The sequence below is a fragment of the Oncorhynchus mykiss genome, chromosome 12 (genome assembly GCF_013265735.2).
Source record: "Oncorhynchus mykiss isolate Arlee chromosome 12, USDA_OmykA_1.1, whole genome shotgun sequence".
In the NCBI taxonomy this organism is placed as follows: Eukaryota; Metazoa; Chordata; class Actinopteri; order Salmoniformes; family Salmonidae; genus Oncorhynchus; species Oncorhynchus mykiss.
Genome location: NC_048576.1, coordinates 86,961,497 through 86,983,884, shown reverse-complemented (window position 1 = coordinate 86,983,884; position 22,388 = coordinate 86,961,497). Strand labels below are relative to the sequence as shown.

The 22,388-nt window shown below is 45.5% G+C and overlaps 3 protein-coding genes and 2 non-coding genes across 5 annotated transcripts; 4 read left to right on the top strand and 1 right to left on the bottom strand.

The window, feature by feature from the left end:
• Nucleotides 1-222: 222 nt before the first annotated feature.
• LOC110486878 (40S ribosomal protein S2) lies at nt 223-2,446 on the top strand. The gene is made up of 5 exons (XM_036938979.1): nt 223-395; nt 883-972; nt 1,111-1,552; nt 1,833-1,924; nt 2,326-2,446. Exons 1-5 carry the CDS (start codon nt 252-254, stop codon nt 2,404-2,406), a joined length of 849 nt encoding a protein of 282 aa, XP_036794874.1. The 5' UTR covers nt 223-251; the 3' UTR covers nt 2,407-2,446.
• On the top strand, nt 568-704 carry LOC118937924. The gene has a single exon (XR_005035333.1). It is a non-coding gene; the product is annotated as a small nucleolar RNA SNORA9 (small nucleolar RNA).
• Nucleotides 2,447-3,822: 1,376 nt separating the features above from the next.
• LOC118936240 (NADH dehydrogenase [ubiquinone] 1 beta subcomplex subunit 10-like) lies at nt 3,823-9,337 on the bottom strand. The gene is made up of 4 exons (XM_036938982.1): nt 9,087-9,337; nt 8,394-8,532; nt 7,044-7,183; nt 3,823-4,325 (listed from the first exon to the last, which is right to left on the bottom strand). The coding sequence occupies exons 1-4, from the start codon at nt 9,232-9,234 to the stop codon at nt 4,240-4,242; spliced, it is 513 nt and encodes a 170-aa protein (XP_036794877.1). The 5' UTR covers nt 9,235-9,337; the 3' UTR covers nt 3,823-4,239.
• Nucleotides 9,338-9,648: 311 nt separating this feature from the next.
• Nucleotides 9,649-22,328, top strand: LOC110486872 (60S ribosomal protein L3). The gene is made up of 11 exons (XM_036938978.1): nt 9,649-9,775; nt 10,718-10,946; nt 13,063-13,255; nt 13,617-13,785; nt 13,959-14,094; nt 15,273-15,459; nt 15,945-16,105; nt 18,075-18,176; nt 18,994-19,089; nt 19,296-19,415; nt 22,176-22,328. Exons 2-11 carry the CDS (start codon nt 10,944-10,946, stop codon nt 22,236-22,238), a joined length of 1,230 nt encoding a protein of 409 aa, XP_036794873.1. The 5' UTR covers nt 9,649-9,775; nt 10,718-10,943; the 3' UTR covers nt 22,239-22,328.
• On the top strand, nt 21,677-21,802 carry LOC118937907. The gene has a single exon (XR_005035316.1). It is a non-coding gene; the product is annotated as a small nucleolar RNA SNORA71 (small nucleolar RNA).
• Nucleotides 22,329-22,388: the final 60 nt, after the last annotated feature.

Sequence of the window (22,388 nt, the reverse complement as noted above, 5' to 3'; positions counted from 1 at the left end):
GCGCACATGGCTACAATACAAAATATCGATGTGGTACTCGTTATGTTTACTGTACAATATGTAAATGTACCGTTCAGAAACCCTAACGATGCGACGCCGTTCATTACGTGCATGTTTATCCTATAATATTTCATTCGCTAGCCAGTGCGCTAAGCATTTCCACGAGCCATGATGTTGATTGGGCCTTGGTGACGTGAATTTAGGTAGCTCATCGTTACTTATTCTGCCGTTTAATCCTTATTCAACAGCAAATGGCGGACAACGCCGGTGGAGAACGTGGAGGTTTCCGTGGAGGGTTTGGCAGTGGCGACCGGGGTCGTGGTCGTGGACGCGGTAGAGGCCGTGGTCGCGGTCGTGGACGCGGTGCCAGGGGCGGCAAGTCCGAGGACAAGGAAGTGAGTTGACATCCTTGAGCCCTTGTTTTTCTTTCTGGTCACAATGAAGGCGATTACGAATGAAGACTAAACTGGCCTGGAGTGACGTTGCATGTGCAATATGTTGGGTTTTATATTAATTCATAATTCAAGTGATGCTTAGTCTGACTTTGAAACCCTACATAAGTTGATTCTGCAGACCTTTGTCAGCAAGGCTTGGCCTGGAGTGGCTTAGTTCTTTCCTGTAGTGTCTGCTAGAGAGAACTGAGATGGTTTGAGGCCCTGCTGTGTCTCTTCCATGGCAAGGTTATAGGTATATCTCAGACAACTAATAGTTGGTGGTCCTGTGGCTCAGTAGTTGAGAGCATGGAGTTTGCAGGGTTGGGTTTGATTTCCACTTGCGTGAGAAAAAACCCTTCTCATGTGCCACATGTGTCGCTTTGTTTACTCTCTACTAAATGTTTAAAAATATATATTTTTGAAATTCATATGAATGTTTCTATATCAGTGGGTGCCAGTGACCAAGCTGGGCCGCCTTGTTAAGGACATGAAGATCAAGTCTCTGGAGGAGATCTATCTCTACTCCCTGCCCATAAAGGTAAATTACAACTTAATGGTTTCCATAGCTGTACATGTTATTAAACTAAAAGCACTATGAGCAGTTCACTCATATGGTGTGTTTATAATAGTTTTGTTTCCATCCTGCCTCTTCTGAAAGTGTTTTATCATGTTATAGGAGTCTGAGATCATTGACTTCTTCCTGGGGTCCTCGTTGAAAGATGAGGTGCTGAAGATTATGCCTGTCCAGAAGCAGACCAGGGCTGGCCAGCGCACCAGGTTCAAGGCCTTTGTTGCCATTGGTGACTACAACGGCCATGTGGGCCTGGGGGTGAAGTGCTCCAAGGAGGTGGCCACTGCCATTCGAGGAGCCATCATCCTGGCAAAGCTGTCCATCGTGCCTGTGAGGAGGGGATACTGGGGAAACAAAATCGGCAAGCCCCACACCGTGCCATGCAAGGTGACTGGTCGTTGTGGCTCCGTCCTGGTGCGTCTGATCCCTGCGCCCCGTGGTACTGGCATCGTGTCTGCCCCTGTGCCCAAGAAGCTGCTCACAATGGCTGGTATCGACGATTGCTACACCTCGGCCAGGGGCTGCACTGCCACTCTAGGCAACTTCGGTAAGAAACCTACACTGTGTTTGACTAATTTTCAATGGTGTTTTAATGGGTATTATCAGTGCCGCCGCATCCCCCTCCTAGCTCTGCTCAGCTTCACCCATAAGTGGTATAGTTGTCGTTAATCAGGAGGTAAACTAACGAGTATGGTAATGCACGGCAGAAAGACTTCCTAATAGTCTCTTCTGTTCCCCCTTTCTGTGCTCAACATCCAGCCCCAGTCACTACAGTAGCCTAGTTGGGTACATAAAAGTGAATTGATACTAAGTGTTTGTCTTTACAGCCAAGGCTACCTTTGATGCCATCTCCAAGACCTACAGCTACCTGACCCCTGATCTGTGGAAGGAGACGGTCTTCACCAAGTCTCCTTACCAGGTCAGTTCTAACGCCTTGATGCCCTTCACATTCATGATATCGGGTTTATAAAGCCCTTTTCCATGTCTCATTGGAAGGATGGGAACAAAGTAAATGTTGCCTTTGTATTGCCCGTTCATCGTCTCAAAAGTGGATGGGTTACTGAAGGAGGCATACAGTAATTATTGTGGTTGTCTTTGAGGGGTGCGCACCGAATCCTTTCAATTCGATTAACTGCAACACAACTGTAGCGAGACATGATAGATCTAATATACAAATGGGCAGTCTAGATCTGTGTTACTGTGGTATGTGAGATATTAAACACTAACAGACCTGGTTCTTATTCACATATTAAAACTTAGGTAAGTATGTTGACATTAAGGAACTTGGATGTGTGAAAGTGTCAATTTTGTGTCCTGCAGGAGTTCACTGATCACCTGGCCAAGACCCACACCAGGGTGTCTGTGCAGAGGACGGCCGCAGCTGTCCCGGCATCCTCCTAAACACTTTTGTACAGTGGATTAAATAAAGGGTTTAACACCATTACTGTCTCCTAAAACTGATGTGCTGTAATGTGGCTATAATATGAATCAAGATGTAAGATGCTGCTGGCTAGCTAGATCATGTGACAGCAATAAGATCAAACTCTATTTTGGGCATTTTGACACCATGGTTAATTATTACTTCAGGTAATGAGGACTTCAAGGGGTTAGCCCCCTCCAAATCTGGATTTAACCAGCACTGCTCTTAACCCCCAGTCTTCCCTAAAAATCAGATTGATTTAGACCTTGGAGACAAGGTCAGCATGGACTTGAGTGCAGTAAGTGTTTAGGACAACCTTATTGCTGTATCCCACAAGTTTTGTAAGTTAAAGTGGTGAATTTCAAGCAAATAAACAAAGACCAGGGAGATTTTCCATGATATGGAGCAATGAAGTTGCTCCATAATACTAATTTTTTTATTTATTTTTTTTACCCCTATTTCTCCCCAATTTCATGGTATCCAATTGTTTAGTAGCTACTATCTTGTCTCATCGCTACAACTCCCGTACGGGCTCGAGACGAAGGTTGAAAGTCATGCGTCCTCCGATACACACCCCGAACCAAGCCGCACTGCTTCTTAACACAGCGCGCATCCAACCCGGAAGCCAGCCGCACCAATGTGTCGGAAACGCCGTGCACCTGGCAACCTTGGTTAGTGTGCCCGGCCCGCCACAGGGGTCGCTGGTGCGCGATGAGACAAGGATATCCCTACTGGCCAAGCCCTCCCTAACCCGGGCGACGCTAGGCCAATTGTGAGTCGCCCCACGGACCTGAGTTAAATCTCTGGCAAGACTTGACAATGGCCATCTAGCAATGATCAATAAACTTGACAGGGCTTGAATAATTTTTTGCATATATTGTGCAAAGCACTTATCCAGAAAGACTCACTGCTGAAGTGGATTTTAGCGTACTATAAAAACTGGTTATATCTGAATGCTGACAGCTGTGGTAAATCGTAGCGTATACCATGGTTGGTAACCAGTTTAAGAGTAAGACACCTTGGGGGGGTTTGATATATCCAATATACCACGGATAAGGGCTGTATCCAGGCACTGACTTAGTCCACATGAATACTTTCTGAAGGCACTGTGGCAACAGCGCCAATGCTCCTGCATCTCATTACAAGCTTTGGTCTTTCCATTTAAGGTTGAGCATCACCACATCTCTTTAGCACACACACTGATTGGTGTCACCTCATTAGCATGTTCCACCTGTGCTAGTTGCCATCACATTAGTGGGAAGGTGTTACACTTCTGCTGGCTCAGGTGCTATTTAAGAGTGACTGGCCCAGTGGTCTTGATAATGGAAAAAGAATCTGAAACCATTTTGAATTAATTGAAAAACTCTTTTAGAATCAAACTATGAACATCTGAGATGTGCTATCATGTAGATTTAATCATGGCTGCATATTTCACATTGCTGGACTTGAATTCAACCAAGATGAATCCCAAATGTGTCATTTCTTGTATTCAAGACTTTTCCACTCAGACCCCAATGCGTTTTGATCAAGTGAGAAGCAGGGACGGGCAATCAAATACTTTGAGATTCAGTACTACTTGTGGCAGTGTACTTGCAGCCCAGCGGGACTAGACCTCAACAGTTCCTATTCAAGAATGGTTTGAGTTCTGGAGATGGCTAAAAACTGCTGGAGTCAAGGGTAAATGCAGCTCATTCAAAAAAGTTGTCTGTTACTACAGCTAAACAATACAATGAGGACAATTATTTTTTCGCAATAAACATTTACTCTACATTTCATACATAGGAGAGAGACTTGGAACATAGGGGTTATATTGTTTAAGCTTTTGCCTCGGCCGCCATCATCCTGTCTTTCTGCTTCATCAGACATTTCCTTGAGCTGGCGTAGGCTCCCAGATCCCCATCTACAACAGAGGAAGGACAACAGTTTGACAATGCAATGGAACAGTAGCCTCACAGCCTTAACATTTCTGCATTCCACTGCAGGAAATTCTTCCCTGGAGGTGTCATGAAATGATTTATATTGAAAAACATTCGGGCAGCAGCACTTAAGTTTCGAAATGTTTACTACTGAACACAACTGACACTTGAAGTTATGTTTCACTATATTGGATCACTCCGCGGCGGAGGGATACATCCGAGGTGAGGATTTACAGATTTACTCCCGTGTACACCTGTGTCATGGCTGGGGTCCACCCCTATATATAGACCCCATGACCGCAACACTTCATTGCTGAGGTTGCACTGTCACTCCTTTCTCTCAGGTGGGGTGGAGATGCTAAGGATGTGCCGCTGGGAGCTGGTCAGCACAGACGCCTCCCAATTCGGCTGGGGGGGTGTGACTAAGGGCAGGGTGGCCAGCGGCTGTTGGCTACACCCTTGGAGCACCCTAGAGCTGTACTGCTGGCCCTTCCACATCTGAAGGGAAGACATGTCCTGGTGAGAATGGACAACACCACAGTGGTGGCTTTCATCAACCATCAGGGTGGACTGAGGTCGCACTGCCCCTCTCTTATGGCACGGGAACTCCTTCTCTGGGCATCCTGAATGTGGCAGAGGATATGCTCACAAGGGAGGGCCCACCACCTTGGGACTAGAGCCTACATCCCCAGGTGGTGCAGCACCTGTGGCACAAGTTCGGGAGGGCGCAGGTGGACCCGTTTGCCTCCCTGGACAATGCGCACAGCCCCCTGTGGTACTCCATGTCGGAGCCACCTGGGCCTCTGTGCTTGGATTCTCTGGCTCACAATTGGCCAGGGCTGGAGCTTTATGCATTCCCTCCCGTTTCCCCTGATCCAGGCTGTGCTGGACAGGACCAGGAGCATCATCTGCTTCTGGTGGCCCCATACTGGCCCAGACTTCTCCTGTCGCTGTTGTCTGGGACACCATGGCAACTTCCCGAGACCAGACCTGCTGTCTCAGGCCGGGGAACTCTGTGGCATCGGAGGCCGCACCGCCTCAGTCTGTGGGATTGGCCACTGAACGGCACCAATGGTCCACGTTAAGACTACAAGAGGGTGTAATGAACACCATGCAGAACGCTAGGGCGCCTGCTATAACCGCGGCATACCAGTTGCGCTGGCGGTTGTTCTGCTCTTGGTGCACTAGTATTGAGATTTGGCCCAAGTCATGCGGGGTGCACTATGTCCTCCAATACCTGCAGTCTCGCTTGGATGAGGGCTTCACAGCCTCTACACTGAGAGGGTATTTGGCTGCTATATCTGCCTGTCATGTGGGGTGGATGGACAGGTCAGTGGGGCGCCAGCCCTTGGTCTCCAGGTTTATGAAGGGGGTTTGTCCCCTGCTAGGACCCCAGCTAGGACCCACTCAATGGCGAGCTGGGATCTGGATGTGGTCTTGGCAGCTTTGGCAGAGAAACGTTGGAGTCTGCTTCCCTGAAACACCTCTCTATGAAGGTGGCTTTCTTGGTAGCGATTATTTCATGAAGAGGGTGGCTGAGCTCCATCCTCTTTCGGTAAGTTCTGAGTGCTACCGGATGGACCCCGGGGGGAGGAGTACATATCTCCGTCCCAACCCTTCATTCCTCCTGAAGGTTCTGTCAGACAGGCATGTGAACATCCCTTTTATCCTGTCTGCTTATGACCCTCCTCTCCGGCATGCTGTGGCTGCCTATGTGGAGCGGACACAGTCAGTGAGAACAGACCAGATCTTTGTCTGCTATGACGAGAGTCCTGGGGGCTGGGCTATCAAAGTGGAGGCTCTCTCACTGGATCGAGGAAACGATTACGACAGCATATCGCCTAGCTGGGATCTGTGGTGGCACATTCAACACGAGGTGTTGGTGTGTCCTGGGCTCTACTGCGAGGAGTGCCCTCACTGATATCTGTGCTGCGGCCAGCTGGGCTTCCTCGTGGACCTTTGCTAGGTACTATCGGGTAAATGTGGCACCTCCCTCTGCGGTTGGTTCAGTGGTCCTGGGCGTCGCCTCCCCTTCCGGGGATGTGCCGGGACCCCTCTTCCACAATGACGGCCCCTGCGTCTTGGTCCCACGCTGGGACTTCGCCGCTGGCTGGCCAGGTCCCTCTAGCACTGACTAATCTGGTACACCAAAATATTTGAGTGATCCAATATAGTGAAACATAACGAAGGTTACGTATGTAACCACGGTTATGTGAGCTATATGGATCACTCCAATCTTTTACGGTGCTAGAGGGGCCTCAAATTATGTAGATAACATGTCACGGCCATGGGGTCTATATATGGGGGCGGACCCTAGCCGTTACACAGGTTTACACGGGAGTAAATCTGTAAATCCTCACCTGGGATGTATCCCTCCGCTGCGAAGTGATACCAATATATTGGCGTGATCCATATAGCTCCCATAACCGTGGTTACATATGTAACCTTCATTTTTCCAGGTTTGGTTTGGGTCTGTTGATCTTCTCTCTCTGGCATGAGTTTTTTTTTCCCATCAGTGTTATTCAGAAATTAAAACATACATCTGCAGACTCAATAACGGGTGCTGTCAGTGGTTGGAGGTTCGAGCGACGCATAGGCCTAGCTGTCATTCTTGGAACATGGAACATGCTATCAACAGTGTTACTGCCATATTTACAACCCTGAATTGTAATTGAGGCATGACTGGAGTGAGTGGTACTTACAGCGTGACTGGTAGGCCTTGGCCACGTCTGCAAACTGCTGCAGCTCCTTGGAACAGTTCTGATGGTAGCTGGTACCCTCCCTCTGCTGGCAGGCCCTCAGACGCTCCTGGACCACCTTCACAATCTCCTGGTCCACCTTACTGGGCGGGCGGGGGAGGGACACACACACAACAGACAGCTGTTAGGGACAAGGGTAGGGTGGTTGTGAATTCACTAAACAGGACAAGCCGATGAATGGTTAAAAGCAGTGGGTAACACGGAACCCAAACCGGCTGTGCGCGTGCGCCATCGTGCACAAATGTATTTTGTCCCCCCACACCAAATGCAGGTTAAAATATCAAAAACTCTGAACCAATTATATTAATTTGGGGATAGGTCGAAAAACATTAAACATTTATGGCAATTTAGCTAGTTAGCTTGCACTTGCTAGCTAATTTGTCCTGGGATATAAACATTGAGTTGTTATTTTGTCTGAAATGCACAAGGTCCTCTACTCCGCCAATTAATCCACACATAAAACGGTCAACCGAATCGTTTCTAATCATCTCTCTTCCTTCCAGGCTTTTTCTTCTCTTGACTTTATATTGCAATTGGCAACTTTCATAAATTAGGTGCAAGACCTCGTTCGTCTTTCAGTCACCCACGTGGGTATAACCAGTGATGAGATGGCACGTGGGTACCTGCTTCTATAAACCAATGAGGAGATGGGAGAGGCAGGACTTCTGATCTGTGTCAGAACTTAATTTCTATTTTAGCCCTTGGCAACGCAGACACTCGTTGGCGCAATAATTGAATAACGGATTTCTAAATCTATTTTGCAACGCACGCAAAGCGAGCGGTGTAGTCAGCCTGTAACTGTCCTATCATATCTGACCACAGAACATTAATCTCTTGGACAAACTATGTAAGGTCAACTTCCCGGTAACCAATTGATGCGGATCAGACTTTTCATACAACAGATGTGGAAAGCCTTTCGTGAACTTGCACTTGACTTTTCCCCCTCTTACTAGCGGACTTTGCTGATAGGTACTTTGAGGGAAAATGACTTAATATGACTGGTTGTCCCACCTAGCCATTTGAAGATGAATGCACTAACTAAGTCGCTCTGGATAAGATGGTCTACTTTTTTTTACAGTATGTCTTGTCATTTAATCCAGTCAATGGGTTTTTCCTCATGATGAGAGTTGGTGTAGAGGGGTGTCAAACTTCTGGAGGACCAGTGTCTGCTGGTTTTCACACAATACTTTATTTCAGACTGGAAAACCATGACTATGTCCTTAACGACCTTCATTGGGAGGAAAGTAAAGCCAGAGGCACTGTGGCCTTCGAGCTTGAAAGAGGAATACTTACTGATCTCTCCTCCACTGCATCTCAGCCTCATAGTAACAGGTGTAGTCTCCCTCTGTGCACTCGGTCAGCTCTGGGACACGGCGGAACTTCTGGTGGTAGTAGTTGTACTTGTTGCCAGAGTGGATACCCTCCACAAGTTCTGTTGAGAGATGAGGGGAACATGTCAACATTTACTTCTTGTTGATCATGTGGTACAAAGTACTTAAGGAGTCGTATTGCTGACTGATTTCACATGAAAGGATTGGTGAAAGCTATGTGGAACTTCCAGTCCAATGTTAGATCAGTGATATTACTGGAAAGAGGTGAAGGATGCATTTCTAGACCCTGAATTACAGTAATATGATATTTAATGAGTAGTATCTAGCTAGTGTCTAGTGCATTGCGCTGCATGCAACATTATGCACTACACCTGAATAAACTAAAACTGCAACACACATAGCTACCGAGCTAGGTAGAAAGCATAACCGCAACACTTGCTAGTTTTGACAGCTAACCCTATCTAGTAAGCTAACTGAAACAATTTCTCTGAACTCCACATCTGTCATTTGAAATCCTCTATCATTATAAATGTTTAATGCCATGGTCTGTCTCCATGTATCTCGCTAGATATCCAACATTAGCTAGTGTTAGCAACCCCACAGATGGGTTAGTTCAAAATATTTGCCAAAACGTTAGCTTAGCTAGCTAGCTCACCTCTGAATGTGGTGACAGGGAGGTCCACGGAATAATAGAAGAGTTTAGTCAAAATCAGGGCTGGGTTGGGAAGGGTCGTCTGCTTGTCCACGATGGGAGTCTGGCGGGGAGGCTCTGGATACGCATCTTTATCATAGTCCGATGGCATTTTGCTGTCTTTTGTTAAAGAACAAAAATAAACTTATTGAATTCGACCTCTTCTACGCTTCTGCGCATGCGTAGGAGGAACAACATGGCGTTGGAGGTCAGAAGTAAGTATAACATGTAATATGGTGAACATAAATAACATTTCAGTAAGATTACCAAAAAACGATGTATACATTTTATTTACACCCTTTATCTCGAATATTACATTTACATTTCTTTCATTTTTCAAGCAGAGGTCGAAGGTAAAAGTTCAGCGCAGAGAAAATGTGTGGTCAGAGAGGAAGAGGCGACCCTGAACCCAAATATGTCCAAAACAAGACCAAAGCGTTTCTATGGGTTTGTTTTGGACCTAAACTTGGCGTCTGCCTTCCCGCCTTTGGGATCTCGTCATTATATACTGATCTCTGGTGTGTTCTAATTCAATGAACTTCCAGTCCACAAGGTGGCATATAAAACATCAAATTACGAAAAAACGTCCAGAAAGTCATCAGTGTGCGCAAATCTAGTTGAGGGTGGTGAGCTGAAGAGAATGAGTTGTTACAGTAAGTTGTATTAATGAAACTGTTAATGAGAAGTGTTACGATTATCAAATTGAGGTATTTTCCCGTGACTAGATCAGGTAGTTAGTTAGCTATCTAAAGTAGTAAAGAGTTCGACTAAAACAATAGAAATGCCATGAAAACGCTACGCATGTGCCACGTGGGGGTGATAATTTTAGCTAGATCCAGAATCTCCTCGTTGCCGCCAATCCAAATTAGCCTACATTAAGACTATTTTTGTGTATTTGACACTCATGTTTGGGTAAAAATGGGAGTAATATCGTCACCAAAAAAACTATTTCTATATGACTAACGTTAGCTATGCTACCAGTTTCTAAGAACTGGGGTTAGCATTTAGCCCAATTATTTTCTAACCCAGAGAAGGAGAACTTGAAATATTATGCCGCGAAAATAGTCAATTATATCAGGCTCGGATTTTAGTTACCTGTTGGAACACACAAATTATGATGGATTTGACCAATATCCACTTTGTTGGTTCAGATTTTGAATTGGGGCCAAAGAATGTGTCCTTTGTTCTGTCCCACACGTTTTGCGTTCCATGAATATTTTTACTGCATGTAGCTAGCTCGTTCGTTAGATATGTCGTATTGTACTCTGCGGTGACCGACAGTTCTGTCTCAAAATTGGTAAATAGTTGTCAGAAAAACAATTGCATTATGAAGTAATTTAGCGGTTTGAATAGCTATTGTTATTATCCTATATTTTTGCTATTTTGAGCTTAAAAACAATCATGTGTTTTGCGCTGGGGAAACATGTCATGTTTATTAGCTCGTAAAAGTGACTAATAAATACCCTTGAACCTTGTCATGCATTCAATCTTCATAAGAGCCTTTAAGCCTACATATACTAAGTCCTCCTCCCAATCATGTTATGAATTTGTACAGTAACAGTAGATAAACAGTAGATGTCTCTCTCTCCCCACAGATGTCTGCAGCCAGTTGTCTGGGCACCCCACCACATGACCCACCACCAGAGGCCCACCATGAGCCAGTGCTGGCAGCCCTGGTCTTGTTTGAAAATGAATACGGCTCCTTAACTGGGCCAGCCACCAAATTAGAGCCCTTGCACAGAGTAACATCTTGAGTATGACTCTGACATCAGCACTTGTTCCTATCTCTTTCTGTCCCTTGCCTGGACGGCACACACAGACATGGTCAGTGGTCCTGCTGTCTTTTCTATATTTCTAACCTGAAGGGCACCTTGGAGTCTACTAACTTCGGTCAGGGGCTCTGTTTGTGTGTTTGTTTATGTGTGTATGGTTTGATTTTAAGTTTCTGTTGTGTTTTGTTGAGTATTAAGACAACTTGTTGAACACGTTGCGTGCTCGCTGTTCTTTCTCAGTATGCCATGTGCAAGAGGGCAATGGCGTTGTGCTTTTTGCACATGGCCTCAACATCGATAATATCCTGGCTGTTGTTTCTCGGCTACCTCAGAATCATTGCAGTCACGATGACTTTTTAGAGACGTTTTCTTTATTTGAGTTTCTCAACTATTAATTTGTAATGAATGCTGTATAGGAAATATTTCCCATTAGTTGTGCTACTAACTTGGTTTGAATAATGAAGGATTTGTTTCATGTGGACAGAAATTAATCTATTGACCTCAATGCAACACCTTTTCCCCAGGTTTTTGTCTCTTTCAAATCCTTCTACAGAAATGTACAATGCTTGCATTATTGGTCCATTTGCAAGAATATTCTTAATTTTTTTGCTGTCACAGAAATGGATTAGTCTGTTCAGTCAGCTTATGAAGGCATATTTCTAGTGTGGGTATGTTGATCCCTGTAAAATTAATGTTCCACTATTACTCTGCATGTGTTCTGATGGCTAATGAATCTTGATCGTCACTAAATTTCTCAAGACCGTCTCTTTGCCTGTATTAGTCAGTGTATAGGCTGTTCAGCACACAGACACTTGTCTTGAGCAGCCGTTACTGAAGCTCTGAGGTTGACAGGGCACACAACATGGCCATTCATTGTCAGAATGCAGCCATTAGGCCTCTTCCTGACACCTGTTCTTGTCACCGAGCTAATCCAGACAAGACGTCTGTCATAAACACGTAGGATGTGTGGGTTACTGACGGTACGAATGGGGAGGAGGTGATTTTGGGGATTCTTCAGGGCTATTACCCCTGGTTCTTCAACTTGGTCCCCGAGCATTTCATTTTATTCTGTACGTAAATTCCGAGACACTCCATTTAGTGTAATATTTTACATTTCATATGGTAGGTATTAATTTGTTGTCATCACCCATTTCGTGTAATATGTTACAAATTCGGAACATGTGAATTTTAAATTGTAAAACATATGATAGGTTACAAATTCTAGCTAGGTGGCTAAAGTTAGATAGGCAAAGGGTTAAGATATTAGGAATTGGGCTATTTCTATTAACATTTTATTTCACCTTTATTTAACCAGGTAGACCAGTTGAGAACAAGTTCTCATTTACAACTGTGACCTGGCCAAGATAAAGCAAAGCAGTGCGACACAAACAACACAGAGTTACACATGGAATAAACAAACGTACAGTCAATAACACAATAGAAAAATCTATATACAATGTGTGCAAATGAGGTAAGATAAGGGAGGTAAGGCAAAAAATAGGCCGTAGTGGTGAAGTAATTACAATTTAGCAATTAAACACTGGAATAATAGATGTGCAGAAGATGAATGTGCAAGTAGAGATACCGGGGTGCAAAGGAGCAAAAAAAGAATATAATATATATATCTCAATAGGGTTAGCTAACATGTTAAGTAGTTGCAGGGTAGTTAAAAAGTTGCTAATTAGCTGAAATGTAAAAGTTGTTTGTGAGATTTGTACTCGCCACCTTTAGTTTGCTAGACGTTGGCGTTATACACCTAACCCGACCAACCACCCTACTTTCCTGTTTGCCCTCTGTCATTATGTAACCATACCAAATGTATCATATTGGAGTGTCCTGGATTTACATTTAATGTGTTATGTCTAGTCTGGGACCAGCCTGTGCTTTGTTTTCTCTGTTATTGATAAGTTATTAGTTTATATTGTACTTGTTTTCACTAATCCTTGTAGGTTATTATATTACTAGTTCTAGTTCTGTTTAGAGCCAAGATCTAGTAACCCATGTTTGACACTTCAGAGAAGGGTGATATGAATTCAACTGAAATGTAAAAAGTAGACATCGAAGTCAACTTTATCAAGGGTAAAGCCCAGCAATAACCTGGGGTTTTAGAGCCCTTGAAGCATTATCAGAAGTTAATTGACGTGAACATCTGTTTCGCTCCCTCCCAGTCTCACCGTAAATTCCACGCGCCCCGCCATGGGCACATGGGCTTCCTGCCCTGCAAGCGCAGCAAGAAGCACCGGGGGAAGCCCCGCAGCTGGCCCCAGGACGACCCCAGCCAGCCCGTCCACCTCACCGCCTTCATGGGCTACAAGGCCGGCATGACCCACATCCTGCGTGAGGTGCACCGCACTGGCCTGAGTATGTACAGTCTGCCTTACAGTGTGGGATGATGTAAGATTTGGATAGAACAATGTATATGTGAACCAGGAGTAAGAGCCATGAGACAATTAGACCTGGTCCCAGATCTGTTTGTCCTGTCTAGACAAGGATCTCTGAGAAGATGCTGTATGATTTCATTTCTGAATAATGGTGATGGAATCAAACCGCTGATGCCAGAGAGAAAACATGTGGCATTGACCATAGAGCCCAGCTCTGTTTTCAATCCTCTATTCTGCTCTGACATTGATATGACACTTTGTCGTTCCTCCTGTAGGCTACACACAGGCCATTTGTCTTTATTATTTTTGTGGCAACTGACCCATATCTCCTCTCCCAACAGAGCAAGCCAAACGTGAGTCTGTGGAGGCGGTCACTATCATCGAGACTCCGCCTGTGATGGTGGTGGGGGTTGTTGGGTACATCGACACAGTCCGTGGCCTGAGGTCCTTCAAGACCATCTTCGCCGAGCACCTCAGTGACGAGTGCAAGCGCAGATTCTACAAAAGCTGGTGGGGCACATTGAAGTAGAGACTGTGACTGACCTCTGTGCAGATGATGTTTGATGTTTTAATTTCTGAATAATAGTGTTGAAATCAAACCGCTGATGCCAGAGAAGGAGGGGGAAGTAACATATGACAAGAGATTATTTTTCAATCTCTACCCTGTATGTAAACTCTTCCAGGTACAAGAGCAAGAAGAAGGCATTCACCAAGTATGCCAAGAAGTGGACAGACGAGAGTGGCAAGAAGCAGCTGGAGAAGGACTTTAATAACATGAAGAAATACTGCACATCCATCCGGGTCCTCATCCACACTCAGGTACATAGAACCCTCCTATCAATCATGTGATCCAACAGAAATCCTCCACTCCTATCCTCGGTGAGTTTCTATTGGCTGGTGGTATCCCTGGGGTTCATCTGTCTCCACCCCAAGGACCTCCCTTCAGAACGGGCACGGCTGTCTGAGTTATAGCCTACCCAGCTCCTACCAGTCACATGGCAACTGAAAGGGGGGAAAACCTTCCCTAATCTCAAGGCCCGCGTTGCGAACAAATGTCTTCTCTCTCTCGCACGCACACATGCAGAGGAGTACTAGAGTATGGAGTTTCAAATTACAGTTTAAAAATACTCCTGTGAGGAGCAGTACCTCGACTGCGCTTGAGGAAAGTTTGTGTTGGCAACAAACATTACTCAATGTTACTGATTGAATTCAGGGTATTGTGTCTGTTTGTCGAAGCAGTGATATGATTACTGTAAGATGTGGGGATAGAGCAATGTGAATCATGTCTCCAGTGAGAGTATTCGCCTGGTTCCAGATCTGTTCTAGCGGTCTTGATAATTCTTATTATCACATTTGGCAGATGTTTTTTCTCTTTCTGCAGATGATGTATGATGTTTTAATTTCTGAATAATAGTGAAGGAATCAAACCACTGATGCCAGAGAGAAAAACATGACCATATGAGTCAAGGCCGCACAAATAGACGAGGCTGTCGGAGACCTGACTGATGACTCACAGGACTGTAGGGTGAAGTTGCCTCTACACCAGGGCTGTCAAACATACAGCCCGCGGGTGTATAGATATATAAAACAATAATGTTGTATATATCATTTTAGATTTGTGTGTAGGAAAACAAGCTTTAAAATGACTAAAACTAAAGCTAGACAGAGTGAGCATTGGAGGGGCTGGATAGAGGATGCATTTTTGCAAATTGGTGGCAAGTAAATATTTTACAAAATTCAGTGCGGCCTTCCGGATGTCGTTGTAGACCGACTGCGGCTCCCGGGGCAAAATGAGTTTGACAATCCTGCCCCAGGCGCTGATCTTGACATTTCCCCCAATAATGGGTAGGATTGGGGAAAGGGAAGCTAATCCTGGATCAGACTGAATCCTAAAATAAATCATATTTAGTCAGTGTGGAAGTGATGGGAGTGGCGGCACTAAAGTTGTGTGTGTGAATCTTGCTGGCTTCTGTACATTTATAATTGTGTCTCTCTAGATTCGCCTGCTGCCCCTCAAAGCTAAGAAGGCCCATATCATGGAGGTGCAGCTGAACGGCGGCACCATCTCCGAGAAGGTGGACTGGGTCAAGGAGAAGCTGGAGCAGCCCGTCCCTGTGTCCTCAGTCTTCTACCAGGACGAGATGATAGACGTCATCGGGGTCACCAAAGGTCATGGGATGAAAGGTAAGAGGTTTTGAGGTACTCGGTCGTCGAGGTAAAAGGGTCACCGTAGAAGATAGTCCTAGGTACAGATCTCACACTCATTTGTTCTGTCTTGCTACCAAACGTGACAATGTCCTCTGTGCAGATGATGTATGATGTTTTAATTTCTGAATAATAGTGAAGGAATCAAACCACTGATGCCAGAGATTTTTGTTGTTGAGAATGACCATATGAGTTGTCACTCAGCCTGGGGATGAGTGGGAGAAATCTATATGGACATTAATGACATGGCAGTACCATTGGTTATATCTCCAAAGTTGAGACATGTCTCTAGATCTAACAGAATGGCCCAAAGACCCAGAGTTTTTCTACTTGCTAATAATAATCTAATTAGTAAAAGATGCATGTCAATGTCTGCTGACTGACGGTATATTACTATTCAGCTATTCTATTGGCTGGTCCTGTGGCGTAACCCATTTCCTACTGGTTTTCCTATTGGTTGTCAGGTGTGACCAGTCGTTGGGGAGTGAAGAAACTGCCCAGGAAGACTCACAAAGGCCTCCGTAAGGTGGCCTGTATCGGAGCCTGGCACCCTTCCCGTGTGGGCTACACCATCGCCCGTGCCGGCCAGAAGGGCTACCACCACCGCACAGAGCTCAACAAGAAGGTCCGCAGCACCAAGGCTCTAGTTGAGATGGGCATGTGAAATTCATTAGTTGAGATGGGCATGTGAAATTCATTAGTTGAGATGGGCATGTGAAATTCATTAGTTGAGATGGGCATGTGAAATTCATTAGTTGAGCATGTGAAATTCATTAGTTGAGCATGTGAAATTCATTAGTTGAGATGGGCATGTGAAATTCATTAGTTGAGATGGGCATGTGAAATTCATTAGTTGAGATGGGCATGTGAAATTCATTAGTTGAGATGGGCATGTGAAATTCATTAGTTGAGATGGGCATGTGAAATTCATTAGTTGAGATGGGCATGTGAAATGTATTAGTTGAGATGGGCATGTGAAATTAATTTAGTTGAGATGGGCATGTGAAATTCATTTAGTTGAGATGGGCATGTGAAATTCATTTAGTTGAGATGGGCATGTGAAATTCATTTAGTTGAGATGGGCATGTGACATTCATTAGTTGAGATGGGCATGTGACATTCATTTAGTTGAGATGGGCATGTGACATTCATTTAGTTGAGATGGGCATGTGACATTCATTTAGTTGAGATGGGCATGTGACATTCATTTAGTTGAGATGGGCATGTGACATTCATTTAGTTGAGATGGGCATGTGACATTCATTTAGTTGAGATGGGCATGTGAAATTCATTAGTTGAGATGGGCATGTGACATTCATTAGATGAGATGGGCATGTGACATTCATTAGATGAGATGGGCATGTGACATTCATTAGATGAGATGGGCATGTGACATTCATTAGATGAGATGGGCATGTGACATTCATTAGATGAGATGGGCATGTGACATTCATTTAGATGAGATGGGCATGTGAAATTCATTTAGTTGAGATGGGCATGTGACATTCATTTAGTTGAGATGGGCATGTGACATTCATTAGTTGAGATGGGCATGTGACATTCATTAGTTGAGATGGGCATGTGACATTCATTAGTTGAGATGGGCATGTGACATTCATTAGATGAGATGGGCATGTGACATTCATTTAGTTGAGATGGGCATGTGACATTCATTAGATGAGATGGGCATGTGACATTCATTAGATGAGATGGGCATGTGACATTCATTAGATGAGATGGGCATGTGACATTCATTAGATGAGATGGGCATGTGACATTCATTAGATGAGATGGGCATGTGACATTCATTAGATGAGATGGGCATGTGACATTCATTAGATGAGATGGGCGTGTGACATTCATTAGATGAGATGGGCGTGTGACATTCATTAGATGAGGTGGGCGTGTGACATTCATTAGATGAGATGGGCGTGTGACATTCATTAGATGAGATGGGCGTGTGACATTCATTAGATGAGATGGGCGTGTGACATTCATTAGATGAGATGGGCGTGTGACATCCATTAGATGAGATGGGCGTGTGACATTCATTAGATGAGATGGGCGTGTGACATTCATTAGATGAGATGGGCGTGTGACATTCATTAGATGAGATGGGCGTGTGACATTCATTAGATGAGATGGGCGTGTGACATTCATTAGATGAGATGGGCGTGTGACATTCATTAGATGAGATGGGCGTGTGACATTCATTAGATGAGATGGGCGTGTGACATTCATTAGATGAGATGGGCGTGTGACATTCATTAGATGAGATGGGCGTGTGACATTCATTAGATGAGATGGGCGTGTGACATTCATTAGATGAGATGGGCATGTGACATTCATCAGTTGACCAAGTGTTCCTTGAAAAATAGGTGTTTTGACCTCAAAGGGGCTGACTACTTTGTAAAATAGTTTTCTAAATATATTATACTTTGTTAATGAACGATCTGTGTGGATGTTTGAGTTGCGTATTCAACTGGAACTAGTTTGGGTTCTGTTGTGACTAATTACGTAGAGGTTCATACTGTACTGCTTAGACTGAGGTTCACCACCATCATGCTGTTTCAGTGTTTTACTCTGGTCTACAGATCTACCGTATTGGCAAAGGGATCCATGTCCAGGATGGCAAAGTGATCAAGAACAACGCTTCCACTAACTACGACACCACCCAGAAGACTATCACGCCCATGGTAGTATAATGTTATTGACATGGTACTGAGCCTGGAAATGATGTGCTATAACATGGTAACCATTCTAATTCTTACGGTTGGTTCAAACTTCTTCGGGATCGTGTCCCATCCACAGGACTGTTGAGCTAACATAGGCTAATATGATTAGCATGAGGTTGTAAGTAACATTTCCCAGGACATAGACATCTTATATGGGCAGAAAGCTTAGTCTTGTTAAGCTAACTGCACTGTCCAATTTACAGTAGCTATTACAGTGAAATAATACCATGCTGTTTGAAGAGTGCACTGTTTTGAACTTAAAGTTATTAATAAACAAATTAGGCACATTTGGGCAGTCTTGAAACAACATTTTGAACATTAATGCAATGGTTCATTGGATCAGCCTAAAACATTGAAAATACACTGCTGCCATCTAGTGGCCAAAATTGAAATTCCACCTCAGCTGGAATAATACATTATGCCTTTCTTTTCTTATTTTTTTTGTATTGTCTTTTACCAGATCTATTGTGTTATTCTCCTACATTCCTTTCACATTTCCACAAACTTCAAAGTGTTTCCTTTCAAATGGTATCAAGAATATGCATATCATTGGATCCTTAGGAGGTTTTAATGAAGTGATGCATCCTCTCGTTTGAACACCAGCTTTGTCTGATGTCACACTGTAAAGCCAAACGTAGAGGCCTGACATGCAAGATGGGTATATGGCCAGTATTTGCACTATAATAGAGTATGTATTGCAGGTTGTGGCCATTAATGTGGTGTACTACTCGTTTAACCTGTAATTATTAATCCAGCCTCTCCTGTTGTCTGTCTGTAGGGAGGGTTCCCCCACTATGGTGACGTGAAAAATGACTTCTTGATGCTGAAGGGCTGTGTGATCGGCTGTAAGAAACGTGTCCTCACCCTGAGAAAGGTACAGTGCCCATGTGTTAGTGACAACTACCTCTGTGCAGATGATGTATGATGTTTTAATTTCTGAATAATAGTGAAGGAATCAAACCACTGATGCCAGAGAGGACAACATGACCATAGGAGTTGGGGATGTAAAAGCATGAGATATATTTGACCTTGTGTTGAACTCTAACCGTGTGTGTGTGGTCATGTGCTTCTCTCTCACAGTCCATGCTAGTGCACACATCACGCAAGTCCAAGGAGACCATCGACCTCAAGTTCATCGACACCACATCCAAGTTTGGCTACGGTCACTTCCAGACCCCCCAGGAGAAGAGGGCCTTCATGGTGGGTACCGGCTGGGTTTGGGTTTGGGCCTGGGTGGAAGGGCCCGCTGGCTGTGGATGGATGTGGGAGTGAGCTGAATCATTGTAGAGGGGAGTGGGACTGACGGACAATGTTAGTGATGGAGGAGTGGGACTGACGGACAATGTTAGTGATGGAGGGAGGAGTGGGACTGACGCACAATGTTAGTGATGGAGGGAGGAGTGGGACTGACGCACAATGTTAGTGATGGAGGGAGGAGTGGGACTGACGGACAATGTTAGTGATGGAGGGAGGAGTGGGACTGACGCACAATGTTAGTGATGGAGGGAGGAGTGGGACTGATGGACCATGTTAGTGATGGAGGGAGGAGTGGGACTGAATGACCATGTTAGTGATGGAGGGAGGAGTGGGACTGACGGACAATGTTAGTGATGGAGGGATGAGTGGGACTGACTCACAATGTTAGTGATGGAGGGAGGAGTGGGACTGACGCACAATGTTAGTGATGGAGGGAGGAGTGGGACTGACGCACAATGTTAGTGATGGAGGGAGGAGTGGGACTGACGGACAATGTTAGTGATGGAGGGAGGAGTGGGACTGACGGACAATGTTAGTGATGGAGGGAGGAGTGGGACTGACGGACAATGTTAGTGATGGAGGGAGGAGTGGGACTGACGGACAATGTTAGTGATGGAGGGAGGAGTGGGACTGACGGACAATGTTAGTGACGGAGGGAGGAGTGGGACTGACGGACAATGTTAGTGATGGAGGGAGGAGTGGGACTGACGCACAATGTTAGTGATGGAGGGAGGAGTGGGACTGACGCACAATGTTAGTGATGGAGGGAGGAGTGGGACTGACGCACAATGTTAGTGATGGAGGGAGGAGTGGGACTGACGCACAATGTTAGTGATGGAGGGAGGAGTGGGACTGACGCACAATGTTAGTGATGGAGGGAGGAGTGGGACTGACGCACAATGTTAGTGACGGAGGGAGGAGTGGGACTGACGCACAATGTTAGTGACGGAGGGAGGAGTGGGACTGACGGACAATGTTAGTGACGGAGGGAGGAGTGGGACTGACGGACAATGTTAGTGATGGAGGGAGGAGTGGGACTGACGCACAATGTTAGTGATGGAGGGAGGAGTGGGACTGACGCACAATGTTAGTGATGGAGGGAGGAGTGGGACTGACGCACAATGTTAGTGATGGAGGGAGGAGTGGGACTGACGCACAATGTTAGTGATGGCGGGAGTGGGACTGACGGACAATGTTAGTGATGGCGGGAGTGGGACTGACGGACAATGTTAGTGATTGAGGGAGGAGTGGGACTGACGCACAATGTTAGTGAGGGAGGGAGGAGTGGGACTGATGGACAATGTTAGTGATGGAGGGAGGAGTGGGACTGACGGACAATGTTAGTGATGGAGGGAGGAGTGGGACTGACGGACCATGTTAGTGATGGAGGGAGGAGTGGGACTGAATGACCATGTTAGTGATGGAGGGAGGAATGGGACTGATAGACAATGTTAGTGATGGAGGGAGGAGTGGGACTGACGGACAATGTTAGTGATGGAGGGAGGAGTGGGACTGACGGACAATGTTAGTGATGGAGGGAGGAGTGGGACTGACGGACCATGTTAGTGATGGAGGGAGGAGTGGGACTGACGGACCATGTTAGTGATGGAGGGAGGAGTGGGACTGACGCACCATGTTAGTGATGGAGGGAGGAGTGGGACTGACGGACAATGTTAGTGATGGAGGGAGGAGTGGGACTGACGGACAATGTTAGTGATGGAGGGAGAAATGGGACTGATGGACAATGTTAGTGATGGAGGGAGGAGTGGGACTGGCGCACAATGTTAGTGATGGAGGGAGGAGTGGGACTGACGGACCATGTTAGTGATGGAGGGAGGAGTGGGACTGACGGACAATGTTAGTGATGGAGGGAGGAGTGGGACTGACGGACCATGTTAGTGATGGAGGGAGGAGTGGGACTGACGGACCATGTTAGTGATGGAGGGAGGAGTGGGACTGACGCACCATGTTAGTGATGGAGGGAGGAGTGGGACTGACGCACAATGTTAGTGATGGAGGGAGGAGTGGGACTGACGCACAATGTTAGTGATGGAGGGAGGAGTGGGACTGACGCACCATGTTAGTGATGGAGGGAGGAGTGGGACTGACGCACCATGTTAGTGATGGAGGGAGGAGTGTGGGTAAGTAAAGGGGAAGGCTGTAGGGTTATGTAGGGACAGCGTAGGTTGGGGTGGAGGCGGACACCCTGTATCGAAAGTGACTACAGCATGACTGTTGTCCTAGTCATTGATAGTACAGGAATAGTGATGAAAGATTTTCCCGTGTTTGTTGGAATACCTGTTCCTGTCAAACCCTGTATCTTTCCAACATCTTCAACAAACAATACTTTTTAAACTTTTTTTATTTTGCTTGACCCCCTGGTGTGATCTAATGCTATGACAATTGTGTAATTGGCTGTGTATTAGCTGGATTCTGAATAGTGCTCAGAAAAATAAGGTAAAGGGAATTGAGATGTGGAATTAAAGGGATGTGGACTAGAGCATGATGGGGAACGAGGTGGAGTGGTGCGCTCCCTAACGCGTTCCAAATGGCACCCATAGTGCTCTGGTAAAACGTAGTGCACTATATAGTGTGCCATTTGGGATATTACCCTCGCTCTCAGCTGACATGACCCATGTCTGGGTGAACCTGTTCCTTTAATACTGGACTTCTGTTGACCCTGCTGTGACTTTTGACCTCCAGGGCCCACTGAAGAAGGACGTGCTGAATAAACTGCCCGCCGAACCATTGCCAGAGGAGGTTTAGAAGTGATGGTGGTCCACCGTTCTAACTAGCTCAACAGAGAAACAAGTTCTTATAGTAACAGTCTCCTAATAAAACAGTCTTATCTATCCAGGTGGTGTTTGGCTGTTCTTTTCAAATAAGCTTCAGCTTAGTTTAGACTGCCTATGTCCC

Coding starts and splice junctions, on each gene's coding strand:
- LOC110486878 (XM_036938979.1), top strand. CDS start 252: ATGGCGGACAACGCCGGTGGAGAACGTGGAGGTTTCCGTGGAGGGTTT. Junction 973..1,110: donor TCTACTCCCTGCCCATAAAG/GTAAATTACAAC, acceptor ATCATGTTATAG/GAGTCTGAGATCATTGACTT. Junction 1,553..1,832: donor TGCCACTCTAGGCAACTTCG/GTAAGAAACCTA, acceptor TTGTCTTTACAG/CCAAGGCTACCTTTGATGCC.
- LOC118936240 (XM_036938982.1), bottom strand. CDS start 9,234: ATGCCATCGGACTATGATAAAGATGCGTATCCAGAGCCTCCCCGCCAG. Junction 7,184..8,393: donor ATGCAGTGGAGGAGAGATCA/GTAAGTATTCCT, acceptor CCGCCCGCCCAG/TAAGGTGGACCAGGAGATTG. Junction 4,326..7,043: donor CAAGGCCTACCAGTCACGCT/GTAAGTACCACT, acceptor CCTCTGTTGTAG/ATGGGGATCTGGGAGCCTAC.
- LOC110486872 (XM_036938978.1), top strand. Junction 13,256..13,616: donor GGTGCACCGCACTGGCCTGA/GTATGTACAGTC, acceptor CTCTCCCAACAG/AGCAAGCCAAACGTGAGTCT. Junction 19,416..22,175: donor AGGAGAAGAGGGCCTTCATG/GTGGGTACCGGC, acceptor TTTGACCTCCAG/GGCCCACTGAAGAAGGACGT.